Source organism: Macrosteles quadrilineatus, unplaced genomic scaffold, assembly GCF_028750875.1.
Source record: "Macrosteles quadrilineatus isolate MER2022 unplaced genomic scaffold, UCM_ALF_1.0 Scaffold_7__1_contigs__length_78375512, whole genome shotgun sequence".
Taxonomy (NCBI): domain Eukaryota; kingdom Metazoa; phylum Arthropoda; class Insecta; order Hemiptera; family Cicadellidae; genus Macrosteles; species Macrosteles quadrilineatus.
In genome coordinates, this window is record NW_026542600.1 from 15,933,900 (window position 1) to 15,954,570 (window position 20,671).

Below are 20,671 nucleotides of genomic sequence, written 5' to 3' on the forward strand. Positions count from 1 at the left end.
TGCGCCAATAGAGTTTGTAGTTCCGGGCAATGGTGATGAATATACTGACCTTTCACAAACAATGATACAATTGACCGCGTCTATTGTTAAATCTAATGGAACTGCGGTCACTACTGACGAAGAGGCGAAAACAGTTGGGCCGGTCAACAACTGGTTACACTCACTATTTAGTCAAGTGGATATGTTTATGAATCAAAAACTTGTTACGCCCCAAAACAACACATATGCATATCGAGCTTACGTTGAAACGCTAATGAACTATGGATACGATGCTAGAAAATCACATCTAACATGCAGTCTTTGGTTCACGGATGATGGTATTGACATGAACGATTGCGCGGAAGAAAATGAAGGACTCAAAGCGAGACGGGAGCTAACTAATAAAAGCCGTGAGATTGATATGCTCGGACATTTGCATGTGGATATTTGCAATCAGAATAAGTTCATGCTAAATGGCGTAGAGTTGAGATTTAAATTTATTCGATCAAAAGATGCGTTCTCCATTATGGCCAGCGCTGGTGAATTCAAGGTACATATTGTCGATATTAGTCTCTGGATTCGAAGATGCAAAATAAGTCCCACCGCACTGTTGGCGCACAGTAAAACACTCAAGACTGGTACGGCAAAATATCCAATCACACGAGTGGAGCTGAAAACATTCACACTACCCTCTGGAATACGTAACAAGACTTTGGACAATATGTTTCTCGGCCAAGTGCCGAAACGCATCATAGTGGGAATGGTTACGAATGCCGCATACAATGGAGATTTTAAAAAGAATCCCTACAACTTCGAACATTTTAAAACAAACTTCTTTTGTCTATATGTTGACGGAGAACAAGTTCCACCAAAACCATTACAGCCCCACTTTGAAAAATCAAAGGATAAATATGTTATGGCATATCATTCGATGTTCTCCGGTTCTGGTGTACATTTTAGCGATGCCGGCACCGTTATCAGTAGGGAAGACTTTGGACAAGGATACTGTCTGATGGCATTCGACCTAACTCCAGACTTATCTGCAAGTGACACAACACATTGGAATCTGGTGCGTAACGGTAGTGTTCGAATGGAACTCGGATTCGACGACGCGCTTCCCGAAACTGTCAACTGTTTGGTTTATGCCGAGTTTGACAATGTCATCGAGATTGATCGACAACGCAATGTAATTGTGGACTTTGGCGGTTAATCGATCAGTCTTCTATAAACATTCGTTTGAGATGGACCGTTTACGCAGAGCATTCAAGAAATTGAATATATCATCACCCATCATTGTGGACATTCAATGTTTCAAGGACAACCAAAATGAATATACACTGAAGGAAGTTTGCGTCTTGGAAGCTGACACCGGCGTTCTACTTATGCATCATATTGCTAAACCACCTTACGATCGATCAGAGTTGTCAGATGAAAAATTGCGGGAAAGCTACTGGCTCACAAAACACTGCCACGGACTACGATGGGAGTTCGGTGATATTCCGTACTATGAACTTTTTAACAAATTGACTGATTGTATATCAAGAAGACCGACGGTTTACGTCAAGGGATTTGAGAAGAAAGAATATTTAAAGCGTCATCATGTGATGGACTTTGTTACTACCAACGTAATCGATATTGGTGCAATTGGTTGCGAATCAATCACTTCAATCAATAATTTAATGTCAACAAACGTTTTGCGATGTCGCAATCACAAGTCTATAAACAGTCGATGTGCGCTCACCAACTGTGTCGCAATACGTGGGTGGTTACATCTGACAACAAATTTGGATGAATGTGTGGATACCAGTGGAGATGCGAGATCCTACTACTGCTCTTGTTTTAGCACATCTACTAGTACAACTACTACTGCTGCTGCCGCTGCCTCTGCCGCTACTATTGGTTATGATACTGTAGAATGAACACAGTGCAGATAGAAAGGCATCTATCCAAACTACCTGTGAGCAATGTGGGAGTTTACGCTGCTGACCGAATCCCACAACACATCTCTCCATCCACCGCCATGATTGTCAACACTGATCCGCACAACGAAGGGGGTACACATTGGGTGTCATTCTATTTGAATAGAAATGGAATAATTGAATACTTTGACAGCTACGGCCAACCACCATACTTACCGACCTACCAGGGATTCCTGAAACGTAACGCCAAGTGTCGCTACATCTACAATGATCACCGCCTCCAAAGTGACGACTCTTCTGTCTGCGCTCACTACTGTCTGGTGTACCTGTATCTTCGTACCACTCACCACAATATGAAGATGGTGGACTTTGTTCACCTTTTTGACAACACATCGACTGCTCAAAATGATGCAATCATAAAAAAAGTCTTTACTCAATTGTACTTAAACAAAAAATGATTTGCAAAAGTAACAATATTCTTTTATAATGAAGAATATATCCCTCTGTACTGAGAGTGTATGATTTATTTCAAATAAAAAGCTTTCAATTATAAAATCAGTCTTCCATAATTTATACTTACCTATACCTATATTTTTAAGTTGCCTTATTATTTTTACAAGTGAAAAATTACAAATTTAGTTTTATTCAAAAGAGGTTGATGGGATAAAAATATAACGCACAAGTCATACAAAATGTGTTTGGTTTATTAACAGAAACAAACAAAAGAAAACAAACAAAGACTAGAATCATAACTAAAATATTCAATCAATTAATCAATCAACTTTATTCAGAAATATAAACATTATATACATTACTTACGGCAAATATTCTGAGATTATGTTTCTGCAAAGAATAGTTTGAGTTCAGGGACCAAGTCGTAAACTTTAAATGAAAATATTATACAACAAAAATTTAAATGATATCACTTTTACATTGAGTTGTAACATAAATCTGAATGCTATTAACTATATTATTATAATACGATAATCTTTAAAGTGTCTATTCACTGTTTATTGTTTTATCACACACATAAACGCCCTATAACCATCACACTCATGCGGACCTTGGTCTACTAATCAATAATAATATATCAGTTATGATGGGGATAGAGGTTGTGGCGCAATTGGAGAGTATCGTATCCACTAAAGGGTCAGTGGCAGTAGTTAAGGTCCCTCAAGTATCTGTGGTGCCCTTAATGGTGGTATTGCATAGTGTCCCCAAGGTAGCGTGTTGATACCATCTTCTGGCATTACGTATCGTTTGTCGTCAAACGGTGCCAGTGAGCGCTTCTTCACCACAACTGTGTATAAAATGTGGTGACGGCTTTGAAAACGTTGATTGTCTGTACTTTTAGTAGTTTTATTGTACAGACAATTCAAATAATCTTCTATGGTGAGATCACGCTTCACTACTGCTCTATTTACCCCTTTTGCTCTCTTCACAGGCGGCGGTATACAGTTGGCACCATCTCCGTTGTCTCCTTCAGGCGCACACGTTAAGATGCTATACGTGAAACAATACAGCTTCGACATCAGACCAATGAACATTTTAATGGCCACACCGACAGCTTCGTCCTTAAACTTCCCCAGAACTCTAGCGTTTCCTCCGTCGTAACAAATGTGGTTCCGGGGATAGTTACTGGTGTCAAAGTCGTCCAAATGTTCTAACATGTCGCGGTATACGTTCTTAGTACGTATTGAATAATGACAGCCATCGGTGTCCATGTAAATCATCGATATTCTATCGATTCCATACCTATCTACCATGTCATAATGGAAACCATACATCCACCTCTTACTGTGGTCCAGAATGCACATCCCTGCGTAGACGGGTTTGCTCAGTACTACCCGCACTTTTGACATATTCAGTATGGCAAGATTCTCATTTAACCAAATACGATCATTGAAATTAGCTTTTGCTACATACTTTGTATATGTTTTGCGGGATGATGCAATCTTTAAATCTTGATGTTTGCGTACATTCTGAAGACTCATACCGTAGACAGCGTTTACCATAAGTTTAAACATTTCTACCTCAAATTTATTTACAGCACGCTGTCTAAGTTCGGTATTCATAGTCACGTACGGTTTCAACCATGCCGACTGTTTAAAACGAATCACTCTGTGGATTCGAGTTACACGTAATCCATTCTCTATAGCTTGTTGTAGGTAGCGATAGTGAATTACATATTCCCTCTTATCCATCAGTGTGGCCATTAGTTTCTTCGATTTTCCTGCTCCACTATTGATAATTTCCTCCAACGAGTATGGGAGTTGATTAATCGGCGCTTTGCATATCTCGGGACAGAATGGTAAATCCCTGTGTCGATCGTGCAGTGCTGGATCTCTGGGGTATTCTAGATCTACTTCCAGCACATATCCATATTCACCATCTGTTGGAATTCTTCCAATGTCCAAGTCGTCACATTCCTGACGTGATAACCACTCAAACTCGGAGTGAGGGAGCAGTTCCGACATTGCCCAGCCATAAAGATTGTTTGCGTCATAATACATTATAAATGTATCGTCATCTCTTTCATCGCAATATTCACTTGAAGCTGCTGCGTTCTGACCGTCTCGGTCATTGCCAATTGTTTCCATTCTGGTAAACTTATTGTTGGCAACAACGTGTCTAGTAACGCATTGGGTCAGTCCACCTCGAATACCCTTCTCAAAAAACAGATACATATCAATATCTTGTAGGGTATCAAGGATAACATCTGTCTTGAACATCATTACGTCCCAAGCATATGATGGAAGTGTCAAATAACGCGCTGGGTCCAATCCGTAATGTGTTAGACACATCTCTCGGAATCCCTCGAACACATCCGCTAATAGCAATACGTCAGTTACCAAATAGATATCAGCATACTGTCCGAGGGTCGTACAGTCAAATTTCTCCCATACTCGCTGCGCATGCTCGTAATCCGCATCACTCACTCCTTCTCCAAATACACACTTTGGTGGAAGGACATCTTCTTCGAGTACCTCCATCGATGAAATGTACTCATACGGAAATACACCTTTCCTCCTAAGCAGATCAAACTGTTCTTGATTGGGGTAGCGTGACTTTGTAATTTTTAATTTATCGGCCGGCAGGATTGATGCTAATGTCCCTAATGCTTTTGACATTAATCTATAGGAATCAACAAATTGTAGTTTGAGACCACCTTGCCGACCTGCTCCCGGATATTTAAATCGTTTAGAGAATGTGATATACTTTTCCTCCGTATTTGCGAGTACATTTATATTTCCTTTATCAACGGATAGCTCTCTGATGATAAAGTGAGCATCGTAATTGGATAAATTGTGGAGATAAATGTTGATAGTGTCCTGTTCCTTGTGGCGGATATTACAGGAACGGTGTGCTGCTCCTCTGTAAGTATAGGGAGGAGAGTGTTCGTGATCTCTAACACGGGGGTCGAGTATTGTGAATTCTCGCTTGCATATGTAGCATACTGTTTGCTCGCGGAAAGAATCCTCTTCCACCTGTGTTAACCGTGGAGGGTCATTCGGCAGACGTTGTCCATACACTATATCGCCAATCTTCTGTACGTCATCCCGTATCGATTTGATAAAGTGCTGGGCGGCGTCTTCACCTCTGTACAGACGCAATTTGGAGAACGTCAAAGCTGTATGGTCATTGTCATCAGTATCACCTTCACTTACATTTCTATTATCATCTCGAATGTAATAGGCGTATGCATATGGTACATGGACATTTCTGGCATTGTGCATTTCACCAGGTCGGTCTCGGCGTGCTCCTCTTGCTAATGCGGGATCCCATGCTGGCGGTGGAACAGTTGGTGGAGGATCAATTGTTTGTTCAGGCTCAAGAGGTACGAGTGCGCATTCAAAGTCAGCGTAAATGGTGAATCGACTTCGTTGAGTGCGTTCAAAATTTTTAAAATGTATTGTTTTGTCTTCCGCAAGATCAGTTCTTAACGGAGCATTGTTAAAACAATATCGCTGATGCTCCAAAAGACGTTCCTCTCCTCTAAGACCTAACTTCGTTGGCTGGTTATCGAAGTGTGCAAAACAGCGCTTACATATGTAAAGGCGATGTCCATCTGGTCTCAGCTGGGAAGAAACCAATCTCGTAAAGCTCTTGATCCAAACGTAGTGGGTGGTGACGTCATTTGTTATAAGGAGTAGGTCAAAATGATTGGCTAATTCACGATCTGCGACACGAAGAGGGTAGACAATGTGTTTGTCCGGGTCCGTGAAACGTTTCTTTTTCTTCTTGTCCAGACCATACACATTAACACTAACGCCTTGGTTATTGCGCTCAAACGTGCGGATTTGGTTAAGACTTACAGGGAAAATTAAGTCATTAAAGTTTAAATTTGCTCTTTCTCTAATTTCTGCTGTGAACATGTTAGGTGTTAGTTGACATTGACGATTAACAAAATATTTGGAGAGTATTGAATATTCAAAACAACGTTCATCCGCATCGTTTAGCACATTAACCGTTGCTTTTTTAATGGCGATATCATGCGGCAGTTGAATGAAAGAACTACCTTTGAGTGGGCTATAGACATTTACACGGATTTGCATGTCTAAAACCCTGACAAAGCTCCAGCCAGATCCTTTCATTTCACATGTTTCCTTTTCTAGTAATACATTTTGAATAAACTCTTGCACTAATTCGTCAATGTGAGACGATTGAAAAAAAGGTACATTTTTAGTTTTGAAAGCTCGCCTGCATGTATCACCATGAACATTTACAAATTCACATTCTACAAATATATTACACTTAATGGCATGAGTGTGATTTAATATAGTCCGCATGAGTGTGATTACCTTATCTCGAATGTCATTGAGGAACTCCAGCAGTGAGACGGTGTTTTCGGCAGGCTCGGATAAACAATAGGTTTTAAGCCGACCTTTGAACGCCGTCTCAATTTCCTCGAACCCTTGTGGAGCCAAATTGTCAGGAATCTCGACCTGGTCATTAGTATCATCCTCGTCACTAGTCGACTGAGGTGATGACAGGTTGATGGATGGTGGGGCGGGTGAGGGCTCTGGCTGATTGATTGGTATCTCAGATCCGTTACCCCTGCAGCTGAAACGAGTGTGCTTGTGTAACTTATTCTTCCTGGTGAATGTTTTCCCGCAACCGTCGCATGTATATCCTATATAAAACAGAAAAAAATCGGTGTGATTAGCACGTAAACTTAAACAAGATCATAAAAGTTTATCTCAATTTATTTAATTGCATATAGTAGTTTTAAATTTCAGAGTTGTTATTTCAGCGATCGAATGTCCATTGTTTGCAATAAAAATAATTTTCGTAAATTATATAATAAATATTTTGATTTTGTTTTAACGATTAAACCTAACTAACTACAACCGAACATGGCTCGGCCCCACTGAAGTTTCTAGTAAACAGAAGAGAATAGTATACTAACTCTTAATGAAAAATTGATTTTTACTTTAAACAAAAGAGTGTAATGACAAAAAATATACTATATTGTTTTTTTTTTTTTGTAGACCTAGTACAAGGAAAGTGACAAAAAGATATCTCATATTTTGACTGTGAAATAGTAAAATTTGTTGGTATTGAAATAAAATGAATGAATAAATTATAATTTACTACTACTAGTACTTCAACAATAGAGTTCAAAGATAATTCTATACTCTATTGTCATGATACTAAATGTTATAAATCGAATTATCTTTAATTAAAACAATTGTATAGTTGATTGGTAAATATATCATTTAAAACGTACCTATAAGGCGAGATACAGCGGGTTGAGCTATCATCGGACAATCTGGGGCAGACGATGGTCCAGGTCTCGGAATGTAGTCGGGAGCGCTGGATGGTACAAGTCGATTACTTGCGGTAGTAATAGCATTGTTCTGTCTAAATGCGGGATTCTCAGGTTGTTGTGGTTGTTGGCGATGCACGATTAGCATGTGACGTTTTAAGTCATCGTTGCGCCTAAATGTTGTCCCGCAGATAGAGCAGGCTTCAGGTGTACCGCCATGAGTGACTCTGGTATGGCGCATCATATTGTTCTTCCGCGTGAATACCTTGTCGCAGAGGGCACAAGTGAAACTACGTCGTACAGTGTTATTATTCATGATCTGAAAACCGAAACAAATACTTTTAATATACATACTAAACACCTTTGATGAAATATTTTAATTTTTTTCAAGCAAGAAAAATATTTTTAATATCATACATTTGAGTTAATCAATCTAATTAGTTTTCTACTATGATCATAGCGGTTCTGTTTAGTCAATGATAGATTGGGTTTCTTTTTGTACTACTACCACTATTTATGTAGATTAAAATCTAAACTTTTTAATGTAAGCAAGTTGTTAAGTTAAATATTTATCTCTTATTCTTCCTAGTAAATTTAATTACATAGACCAATTCTAGTAACTTCTTTCTGTCAATGATAGATTGGGTTTATTTTTGTACTACTATCACTATTTATGTAGATTAAAATCTAAACTTTTTAATGTGAGTAAGTTGTTAAGTTAAATATTTATCTCTTCTTCTTCCTAGTAAATTTAATTACCTAGACTAATTCTAGTAACTTCTTTCTACATTTGTTTGGATACAAAATATGTAACAATAATTATATTTAGTGATACTTACATTTTATGATTGTAAGGTTAATTCAAAATCTCGATACTGCTCTGCACCTATCGACTGTAGAAGTGGGCTGTTGATCAGTAGGTCCGCACTACACGACTAATGGAAGTATAATGAATCCTTCATAGTTGATGTAGGGCGTTGGTGTTCACTAAGCAACTGGATATGCGCAGGATAGATGCGCAGTAGACGATACGTACGAAGTGACAGAGGGGTTCGCTCCCCTCATACATAAATTATCATCGTAACAGGTGGTCCTCCGACACATCGTATCTCCACTTCTTCCACCATCCCCCGACATCTCAACATATGTTCGTCAACATATGTGGTCTGTAGTGGTTGAATAAATAACGTCACTGTTAGATCCTTCCCCAGATCAACAGATTAGATTGATGGTGTCTAGACATGGGATTAGTTTGTACGGGAAGCAACATCACAATGATTTCTCACGATGTAAAGAATAATTACACTTAAAAAATTAAGGAAGGGGGAGAAGTACCCTCTGCCACGTACAACATGTGTATTAATTAGTAATTACACATTGTCGAATAAAAAAAAAACTAATTGTAATTACTCATTACAAAAGAACAAATTGTAAATACTTATAACAAAAAAAATTGTAAATACTCATTAACAAAAAAAAAAACTAATTGTAATTACTCATTACCCATAAAAAAAAAACTAATTGAAAAAATACTCATTACCCATAAAAAAAAACTAATTGTAAATACTCATTACAAAAAAAACTCATTACAAAAAAAAAAAAACTAATTGTAATTACTCATTGTAATTGCTAATTACCGGAGCGGATCCGGCCCCCACAGTAGTGCGTAATTACCTCTACTATAGAAATACCCCCGCCGCAGCAAACCTGCCGTCTAAGCGAATTTCCATTTGGCTGAATTGATTTTCAATTGATCTATTTAAATAACATTAGGTTTAACGAGTACCTAGGTTTGCTGCTACAAGGAAACTAATAAAGTGTGTTTTAGTAAAATATTTATAGCTTACTATAAAATAAAAAAAAATTGCCAAGTTTGATCAAAATATATCCATAAACAAGCAAACTACAACATTTTACAATATTCTCCATAAGAATAACATGGGAATTTTAAATTTACCATTTTTTAGTTTTCTCCGTAACCAATAACCGTACAAAAACACTTTGATATACTGAATCGTTTGTTTTTTTTAAGCTCTTTAAGAAGGTTTAGAGAAAAATTGGGAAATTTTGTGTTTTGAGGGTCAAAAATGAGAAAAACCAATTTTTACCCCATAAAACCCTGTTCCCATAGTCAGATCATGCTGGATCGCGAACTCATTCAAGTTTATCCCGCCTTACACCTTCAAACCGAATTTCATCAAAATCGGATAAAAATTACTCAAGTTATCGTGTTCACGGACACACACACACACACACACACATATATATATACCGGGTGTCCAAAACCACCCGTACACCCCTTTCAAAACGATGGAAACCATTTCTTACTAACAAAAAATAATACAGAACTAGCTAAATTGGGCACGGTCTACCAAATGGTGATAATTTCAAATCAAAAATCAAACCGGAAGTGGCTTTTTCAGACCGGAAGTTGACTTTTTTAAATGTAAACTACCAATTTTGATTACAGAATCGGATTTTACGTTGAAAAATACTTAACTTTTGTCACAAACATTTTTTGAAACACTTGTTTTCTACCTCTAATCCCCTATTAAAGTCAATAAATTTTGGTCATTCATGTGTCAAAGTTACTTGAAACAATAATAGAGACAAACAAATAACAAAGTTTACATAAAGACATATGATTAATAGAATCAGCTGTTTATTTTAAACTCCTTAGCAATTGAGTAACAGCTGGTCTACACATTGCTAAGTTGAATTTTTTTATAATTTATTGTTACATATGACTCCTTAAATGTAAAAATAAATTATTTATTTTTAAAATAAAATGAAATTAAGCAATGTGTAGACCAGCTTTAACTCAATTGCTAAGGTGTTTACAATGAACAGCTGATACTATTTATCACATGTCTTTATGTAATCTTTGTTATTTGTTTTTCTCTATTATTGTTTCGAGTAACTTTGACAGATGAATGACCAAAAATTATTGACTTTAATGGGGCATTAGAGTTAGAAAACAAGTTTTTTCAAAAAAATGTTTTAGACAAAAGTTAAGTATTTTTCAACGAAGAATCCGATTCTGTAATCAAAATTGGTAGTTTACATTTAAAAAAGTCAACTTCCGGTCTAAAAAAGCCACTTCCGGTTTGATTTTGGATTTGAAATTATCACCATTTGGTAGACCGTGCCCAATTTAGCTAGTTCTGTATTATTTTTTGTTTGTAAGAAATGGTTTCCATCGTTTTGAAAGGGGTGTACGGGTGGTTTTGGACACCCGGTATATATATATATATATATATATATATATATATATATATACATATATAAAAATCTGAACGAATGGCGTTTTTGGCCTCTGGGGACATCAAAATGAAAAAGTAAATCGGTCCCGGGCCTAAGTCTTACCATGAGACCTACGGTAATAGCTACTTCCCTATAGTGAAATTCGCTAAAATGTAATAAAAACTGGCAAAATATCATTTAATTGAAGTAAGAATTTGAAAACATCAGATTTTTTAGATTAGTACAGTAAATAAATGAATGATGATGCTTTGGTGGCAAATATGTTCGTGAATACCTCTTAAGACAAAAAATATGAAAATCGGTCAGGTAAAAGAGCCGAACCGTATAGGAAAAGAAAACCAATATTTATTAATATATAGATGGTATAATTGATATAATAAAATGTCGAAACAAAACCCGGGAGTAGGGTAAAAATGAGAGAGCTAGCACCACCGTGTTATTAAACGGCTGAGAGAACTGGCACGGGGAGAACGTACATGGGTGAGAGAGCTGGCACGGTGAGAGAGCTGGCACACGGTGTCGAAAGTTTCCGTCGGCGTGTCGGGGTGGACGGATGAGAGAGCTGGCACCGCGGAGGCTGGCACACGGGAAAGGTGTCGGTGGTGTGTCGTGGTGGACGGACGAGAGAGCTGACACCGTGGAGGGTACAGGTGTGACAAGATGTATTATAAATATTTAAATTAACATTTTGATTTTTAAGGTGGTGATGATTAACTCGCAAACGCTTGTCGCTTTTGTCAATTAGTGTTGAGTGTAGATAGTTTTCCAAATGCGTGGAGTAAATAGAGTGTTTAATTGTTAGCCTGATGTAAGGAATAATGGATAAATAATATGTTTATATAGATTAATTTAAAAACGATTATGGTGGAATCGCAAGCGATTTTATGGCATGCGCTCGTATATCATTTAACGTTGAGGTTGTTTCCACAAATATGTGACATATTTTGTTTGGGAATTTGTGTTCGAAACTTATATTTTAAAAACTACCATGTGATTAAAAAAATATATATATAAAATATTAGTTTCATCTGTTTAAAAAATCTTAGGACTGACATATGTTGTATTTTAAAATAAGTTAAACAATTTACAGATTGTATAGTATTTAGATAAGCGCTTAATGGATTTGCATCGTGGCTTATCGTGACGTTGCAGAAAACATGCGATAGTGATAACTGCGAGTGCATCATCAATTCATTTGAGTCAAACAACAGATAAGATGTCTAATTTATATACCAATTATTTGTTTACAATCTGAAGCAAGTCTTTATACTGATATCGATACGAGGTAGGTTGTGTAGGTCATGTTTCAGGTTGACGAGCGGTTATCGTCTCGGGCTTCGACGCCACGGGACCGGGTTCGGGACTGACGAAGGTAAGTATATTAGGATAATTTATTTTTACTATATTTAATTGTAATTTATATATGTAATAAAAGAAATGTTTTTGAGTTTAGTATATATTTATTCACAATAAGCAGTAGTACTACAGTATAAAAAATGTCTATTATATATCATGTTAAACAATATTATCTTTTTGAATCCAGGAGTTTTTGGACGAAGGAAAACCAAGCCATTTTACAAACACTTTATCATCCTTCTTCTTGAGAATCTTTTCGACTAAGTAAACGTCTTTATGTTTAACCTTAGTTAGCTCTTCTTGATAGAATCCTCCGGCAATGGGTTGGTTCTCGGCATCTACCAACTTGTAAGTGACGGGTTCTGTCGGAACTACTTGCGTGATGCGAAATATTTCTGTGGAATAATTCGGAGTATATCCCTTGGCGAATTCCCCTTTATATTTGCTAATGCGGACGTAGTCGTTAATTTCAAACTTAGGTATCATTCGTAGTTTGGGTTGTTTATATGAATAAATGGTCTTTAGTAATTCCATTTCATTCTTCTTTGATACGTCACACGGCTTCATTTTTATAGTCGAATGTTTCTTTGTATTGTAGAAGTCCATTAGTTGGTCTAGTATGTCGATCCAATTGTAAGTACCATTAATTGTAAATTTTTTCCACATAAAATTTTTTAACGTGCGATTAAATCTTTCTGCCACGCTCGACTTTAAAATGCTGTAGGTAGAATAGTGGTTAATTTTATAATCACCCATCAACTTTTTAAACTCGGAATTGTAGAATTCTGTTCCTAAATCGGATTGTAAATTTTTTGGAACCCTTCCCTGTTTTAATATGTTTTCCATTGCAAAAGTAACCTCTTTACTGGTTTTAGTTTTGAGAGGTCTTGACCAAGCATATTTTGAAAAAACGTCAATTACTGTGATTATATACTTGAATCCCTTATTGACCTTGTAATATTTTGTCATATCAATTAAATCACACTGCCAAAGGTCGTCAAACCCTTTCACAACTACCTTTCGTCGAGGAAAATTCTTTCTTACCGACTTATGTAACTCGTTAGCAATATCTTCTTTTATACCCATAATATTAGTTACTCTATAACTCCTTTATCTCTGAGCTCTGATATTATATTTATAACTTCGTTATTGTGACTAGTATTACCTGAAATCTCTGATAATTTCAATAATCGCAGCCTGTCCACAATTTCATTTATATTATCATAATGCACATAGTCTGGAGCACATGGATAAGTATCCAATTTTAAATAGGGAGTTTTTAACCCACTCCCTTTCTTAAAAATATTTTTTATATAGTTTCTGTATTTAAATGTATTTGTAGCTTGAACCTTCTCTCCATCAGAATGTCTCACTAAATGAGCATTTGTAAGCAGTAATATATCTTTAAAAGAATTCAGATCATCTTTAGTGATAAGTGTCTTATTTGGTTTCTTCTTAAACATAAGTTCCAACAAACCAATTGTTGGTTTAAATTTTTGACCTTTTATTTTAATGAAACTATCAGATGGATCGTAGTTAATTTTACTATTTCCAATCATCCATTCATCATTATCACCTAAATATACACCATACGTATGATCCATTTCATTTTTACTATCGTTAATAGATTTATTGATATAATCGTTAAAATTTTCTTCGTTTTCATCATGTTCACTATTGGAATCCGATTCTTCTGATAATGATTCATTGGTTTGAATTTGTGAAGGTTTGCTTTCATTCATAACTTTAAGTGATGACGACGGAGTTTGTTCACTATCAAGAATTGATGAATTCTTGTCACTCTTTTTTTTCTTTTTCTCTTCAATATTTTTTACTATTTCACTAATAGGATCGACGATAGGTTTAAATTTCTTTTTGAATATTTCTTCTTCATCCACAATACCTCGTTTCAGTGCTAAATATTTTTTTCTTACCGTATTACTTGTTTTGATTAACTCCTTTTTAACATCCATTTCCTTTCGAAGTTGGATGAAGACTGTGTGGTATCACATACAATATTACCTTATAAAAAATTTATCGAACCCATTGCGATATCTACCATTGTTCAGATCACTTTCTTTATCGATTACGAAAAATCCAAATTTTTTATTCCAACAAATTTGACACATATCTACAAATTCCGTAAATGTTAAGTCGGGATTAATATGATTGTTATAAACATGTTTAAGATTATTATTATCCTGTTTAAAAACAATTATCATATTAGCATTATCTCTAATTAACTGCTTCGGAATTCTGGAATAAGATTGACAAAGATAAAAACAATCCACGTCTTTGTGTCGACCCATACTAAAAAATGCACTTACGTTGTTTTGCTTATCACATATTATATCATCAAACACAAACACCGAGTGTTTCTTAGCCTCAGAAGGTTGAATTACTTCTTCATTTTCAGAGAATTTATAATAACCAATTCCTTTTACATTTTTTAAAACGTTTTCCAAAAACTGGTATTTTGGTTGATATAAGGACTTTGAGTAAACATATATGTTTTCAAATTTTAATCCATTAGGATCTGTAATTAGGCTTAACATCACAGCAGTTTTCCCACAAGATGATGGTCCTGTAATTAAACATCTGATTTGATTTGGAAGGAGCCCACTATGTCTTCGTCTATTATCAACCGGTTTTAAATCAAAACTTTCAATGTTTAATTTTTGTTTTTGATTAATCACCTTCATTATTATGAGATAACCTTCTCTTACCACGTTCTATGCAGAAATGAGATTGATCGGCATTCTTAAATTCTTATGTAATCTTATAAGTAGTACACAAGGGAATATAAATAATAAACGAAAAAATATAAATGAAAACTATTTTATTTCCACATGGTTCTATTTTCCATCCTATGATATAAAGATTTCATTTTTTCTACAGCAAGTTTTACTGACTTAATTTTTGAACTATTAAAGCTTTTTGAAAACAGATCACCGATACGCTTATCTTTCTCCTCGTCTGTGCAGTCTGAAAATAATGATGTAAACCCCTCAATGTCTTGCCCAGAAGATCGATGGATCAGATACATCAAAGTGTAGTATCCACTGTAGTCTGATGATTCACTCTGTATTCGATGTCGATTGTAACTCCATTTTTCAGTAGCATTTTGAATGAAGAGAAATATTTTGTAAGGTGGAGGTAAACCGAAACTATCAAAATATTCACCCCGATGAAATTCGTCAATGTAAACGGCTACCCATCGGTCTCCAGTATTGAATATATATGATGAGGGATAGTTGATGTATGAAGGTATTCTACCTTCAGCGTGAAATATTCCGTTAAAATGTTGAACGATTTGTGGATTACTTTGAATAAAAAGCTCTAATTCGATTGCGTACATCTTGCACAATTTTCTTTTCTCTGAGGTTTTCCGTCGATGTGATCTGTACCCGCACCTGAGGAGTTGTAATGTTCATAGCAGTAAATTATATCCTTTAGCTTATCTTTTTTGTGATCTGGGAGAAGGTCCCACACGTGCCATAGGTCACTCGGGGACACGTGATGTACAAAATACTCTTTCGGTAGGTAAGATATTTCTTGTATTTTTAAATTGGCTAAAGTTCTGTTACCGTATTTATCAAGCGTATTGAATTTATCAATAATTTCTCCAATCTTGTCAACTGTTTTGTCTTCGATCTCCAATAATGTGGATTTCTTTTCAACCTTGTTTATATACCAGTGTAACAACAGTCTAACATTTTCACTTGCACATTGATCAGTCGTTCGAGAATGGTAAAAACACTTTCTAAAGCTCATCTGTTTTCTCAGATCGTTGATTCTTGGACAACAAATTTCATCCATATCCCGCACGGACACAGTTTTATTCGATAAAGTATTTTCAATAAAAATCTTTTTTTCCATACCTTTGACTAATACAACATCGTAAGATCCTAATATCCTGTTAAAAATATTCTTCATTTCGAAATATGGAGTGTAACCGTCATTCCAGTCAATTCCATGACAGAATTGCTTAACCCATGTTGCAACCTTTTGTTGTGTTTCAGGTAACGCTGTATATGGAAAAGGTGGTTTGAAAATAATCGATTGCACTTTACTACCTGAAGTTGTGAGAAAAGCTGCTTCCTTCACGATGAACTCATTTTTTAGTCCACGGAACCCTTGGATATCACATACGACTGTTCTGTTCGACATCTTGTTAGCAACTGGAATAAAAATTGTGAATTATCACGTTACAACTTGTTTAATCTCAACCTACTAACCCTTGACCTTGTTCCTGACCTTTTGTTTTCCTTTTTTCACCTCATACTAACTTTTTTACCAAACTTGTCATCGGGTTGTATTCAACGACACGATCGTGTAATATTAAACAATATGCTGTAGTTTTAGCTGCGATTGTACTTTTCGATTCAAACTCTAATCTTATATCCACTGGTCCTGATTTTATGGATTCGTTTTGTCTGGAACAATCGATTACAATTAACGGAGCATGTGTTACAAATTCACTATATGTGAATAGGGGTTCGCCCTTTTTAAAATAGTAGTTTTCTTGAAATTTTACATACATTTCATAAAGAATCGCTAGCTGATTCTTGGACTGATCAAGGTTCATATCGTCATACGGGTAACACTCTGAATTCAAATAAAGTTTTACATTTGAAACGTCACATATATCAAATTCGCTGACATTTTTTTTGATATTGTTTGATCTGTCCGTTTGAAATGCTAATACAACATATCGTGGTTTTTCCAACTGAGTTGATGTTTTTACATTCCATGTCTGTCTATTTGATTGTGGTAATAAAGGATATTCATAAAGCTCCCATGTTCTAAAATTGATGAAAATTGATTGATTTTTTTCAATAACTTTGAGTAAAGATAGTTTTTCTTGATCTGATGGGAATACGTAGGGAACTCTCCATTGAATTTTCTTGATGTTAATGTCCATCGTTGGCTCGATACTTGTACTTGTACCTGCAGCTCCTGTTTCAGTCTTAACCTCACCAAGCATAGCATTTAGGTCAGTTCTTGATCTTATAAGTATAAGTTCCTGTTTAACGTTTAATATAATTTTATTATAATCCTCAGCGAACCCAATTAAAATCTTAAGAGGAATGCAGACATTAAAATAGAAAGTACCTTTATTTGTACTGTCTTCTTTGAGAGTCAATAAACTACCTTTTTCACTCGTCCAGCCTGCATTAGTTAACATTTTAATGTCACTATCATTAAAAGACAGATAACCTTTCATTGTACTTGTAATTCCAACGTTTTTCACCCTATCTATTTCAACTCCACCGATTTCGTATCGTATTTCATCAAATAAATAAGCATATCCGTTATTAATGAATTTTGTATTTGTTGATTTAACCACCCCCTCGATGTAGAGAGTACTGTTGCAGGGATACGTATAGATATCTTGATGTTGGATTGGTATTCTAATTTCATCATTATTGTTGAATGAAGAATTAGCATATGGTTGATGTGCGTGTACTTCTATTTTATTTATCGATTCGTCAAAGTAAATTTGCTCTCTTACTTGTAATATACTACCAGCCATGTTTAATTTTTAAGCCTAATGATACTAAAAAGTCTCTATTACTCTTAGAAAGAGAACCTCTCTTCACGGTGTCCGGTGTAGAAATGTTCACGGTTTTCAAATACGGTATGTTCTTAACTGGGGTGAAGATCATAGGCATGATTACAAACGTTTAAGATGTAATGTTACTGTGATGGTTTCTTCACGGAAATTGATAGGTTTACCATTTTGATCAGTTATTTTAAGGGATATGTTATCAATCGTCCTTGTGTTGATTGGAAGATAGATTATATTGGCGGGAGTTTCAACTATTTTAAATCCTGGTGGAACAGTGGGAAAGAATGTATGTATCACATGACTTGGATTACTATTTACAAACGAAGACGTAATTATATTACACTCCACGTTTATAGTATTGACTTTTAAGACGTTTACCGTTCCATCCGACACATGAGTGAAAAACTTGTTTAATTTTCTATTTTTGAAACCTAATAAAGGACCTATTGAGTCTGAAGGAGTGAAGTCGATGTCTTTGGAACACTTTATCTCACTTTTTAACGTATTATTGTTTGGTTGAATTGTTATCAGTACATCATGATTAATGGGATACGCATTTTTGTATGATAAGCTAGTATCGATGTCAGTTTCTGTTTCACCTCTCTTATCTCCAAGAACCTTTCGTAAATACTTTTGCAAATCTTTAACTTCATATGATCCAGTAGGTATTTCTATACCCACCTCTTCATTTTTATCGGTAAGATAATAAAACATATTACACCCTTCCTCAACATTTGGAATTGAATTAAATGTTTCAAAATTGATGAACCCTAACACGTAATCTCGATCATTTTCTAGTTCAATTTTGGGGAATATTTCACAGCTTAAGAGTGAACTATTTCCCGAAATTACAAATAGGTGAGACATGTTGCTTGTACGATGGTCAAATAATGACTGAGATAGTTATTGGAGAATATTTTAATTACAATCAGACAGAAATTTCAAACACAACTGTCCACATATTTCAGTGTTAAAATTTTGATCCCTAACATAGTTATACAAAATAATACAGTTTTTTAAATAATGTATAACTTCCATTGGTGGTTTGAGGTTCCCAAAACTGTCGTAATACTTTGCATGTGATCCATCTTTACGTAAAGCGACCCAATGAGTCCCGGGCCCATCATCATCGTCTAAGTTTATGATTATCGCTTCTTTATTCCATGGATGCAAAGGCAGTTTATCCTTAGAGAATACTCCTCTAAAGTAAGGTATTTTCAATCGTTTAGCATACCTTTCCAAATCCAGATTGGTTAGTGCGTTTGATCTAAAAAAATACCCATCCCTTGTTTGTATGGTCTCAAATACAATCCTTTTCCTGTTTTAATCTTAACGTCACTTACATTTTCCTTTCTTGCTCTGTTAACTTCGTTTATGGCTTTATACACTGAGGTAGCTCCGCCGGCCAGACTTCCGATGGCAGACAGTCCGGCAAATAATGGCAACAGGAACGGTAACGCTCCTCCAGATTTGGGTATGGGTATGATTCTAGGTTTTTTTATTTGATCCTTTTTACCACCCCTCATCGCATTTCTTGCAGCTTTCAACGCTGCAGGAACCAATACCTTAAGTTCTTTGCTTTTACTCTTTTTAAGTTCGTTTTTAGCCGCCAGTATAGCATCCTTGAGGTGTTTCTTCTGTGTATTTCCATTCTTACTGTCATGTTTCGGACTCCTTTTCTGCCTTTTCTTTGTAACACTTTCTGACTTCGATTTCTTCATACCAGCACCGAGTTTAAGTTTTGCTTTCATAGCGTTCGTTACTAAAAAAGCGTTTACCTTTTCACCGAGTTTAGCGTCCGGAGCCGATACTCTCGTCCACGCCCTATCGGCCAGCAGCCTGTCAGCTTTGTGTCTACTCGTTAAATCCTTGTTCTGAGCGTATGCTATATCGTGTTCCTTGCAGTAACTATCAAGTGGATTGATCCCTTTGTCGCCCCTTGCCAGACGTTTCTCCAATTTAGTACCAGCCCCACAAAATTGGTATCCACCCAACAGATGTGCCTCAAAAGGTAGGTTATCAATAAGCTTATTAATTAGACCTCCACCTCGTTTGAAGCTCAGAACCATACTGATGACCAGTCCTACTTGCTATTCAACTTACCTACCCTATCCCAAAAGTCGTCTTTATCATCATCTTCTGTTGATTTACTTTCTTTCAAGGTTTTTATTTCAGACCTAAGATAAGCTAAGTCATTTATCATTGCACTCATGACATCTGATATGGGCTTACCTTCTCTATTTCGGGACCTTGCAGTCAACGAAGAAGCTGGATAAAAAACCTTAAGCTTTTCATCAATACGTGACATATCAGAGTTTATCCTGTTTTTGAAAGCATCTAATTGTTTACGAGTCACAGGTGAATTTTCATTCTCGCTCGCTTTGACAACCAATTGAATATTATACTTTTTTAAATCTATGACACCATTCATATCAGGTTTAATATAATCCTTTATCATTTCCCTCAGTACCACTTCAACTAAAGTTGTATTGTTGCTTCGTACTGTTTCATCTACATATTCTTTGTTTGCAACATCATGTCTTTCAATTGGCTTTTTGACATTTGTTATTATTGAATTATTGATATTTACTTCACTTTTGTCATCAATGTATAAATACTTCTGCATGAGTGTTCTTGCCTGACCTAAAGTAATGGGAGAATAATTATTTATGGCTTCATTTATATTAATTATAAACTTTTTAAAGTTTAATTCTCCTTTTTCTGGTTTAATGAAGGATTCCACCGTCTTGCTAATTATTTGATTTACCCTAACTAATTCTTTATCTAGATAAAGTTTATTTATTGCATCAG

General features: G+C 35.8%; 1 protein-coding gene across 1 annotated transcript; it reads left to right on the forward strand.

Moving 5' to 3' along the window:
• Window positions 1-253: 253 nt before the first annotated feature.
• Window positions 254-1,189, forward strand: LOC128998822 (uncharacterized protein F54H12.2-like). The gene has a single exon (XM_054425178.1). It carries the CDS (start codon window positions 254-256, stop codon window positions 1,187-1,189), a length of 936 nt encoding a protein of 311 aa, XP_054281153.1.
• The last annotated feature ends 19,482 nt before the right edge of the window (window positions 1,190-20,671 follow it).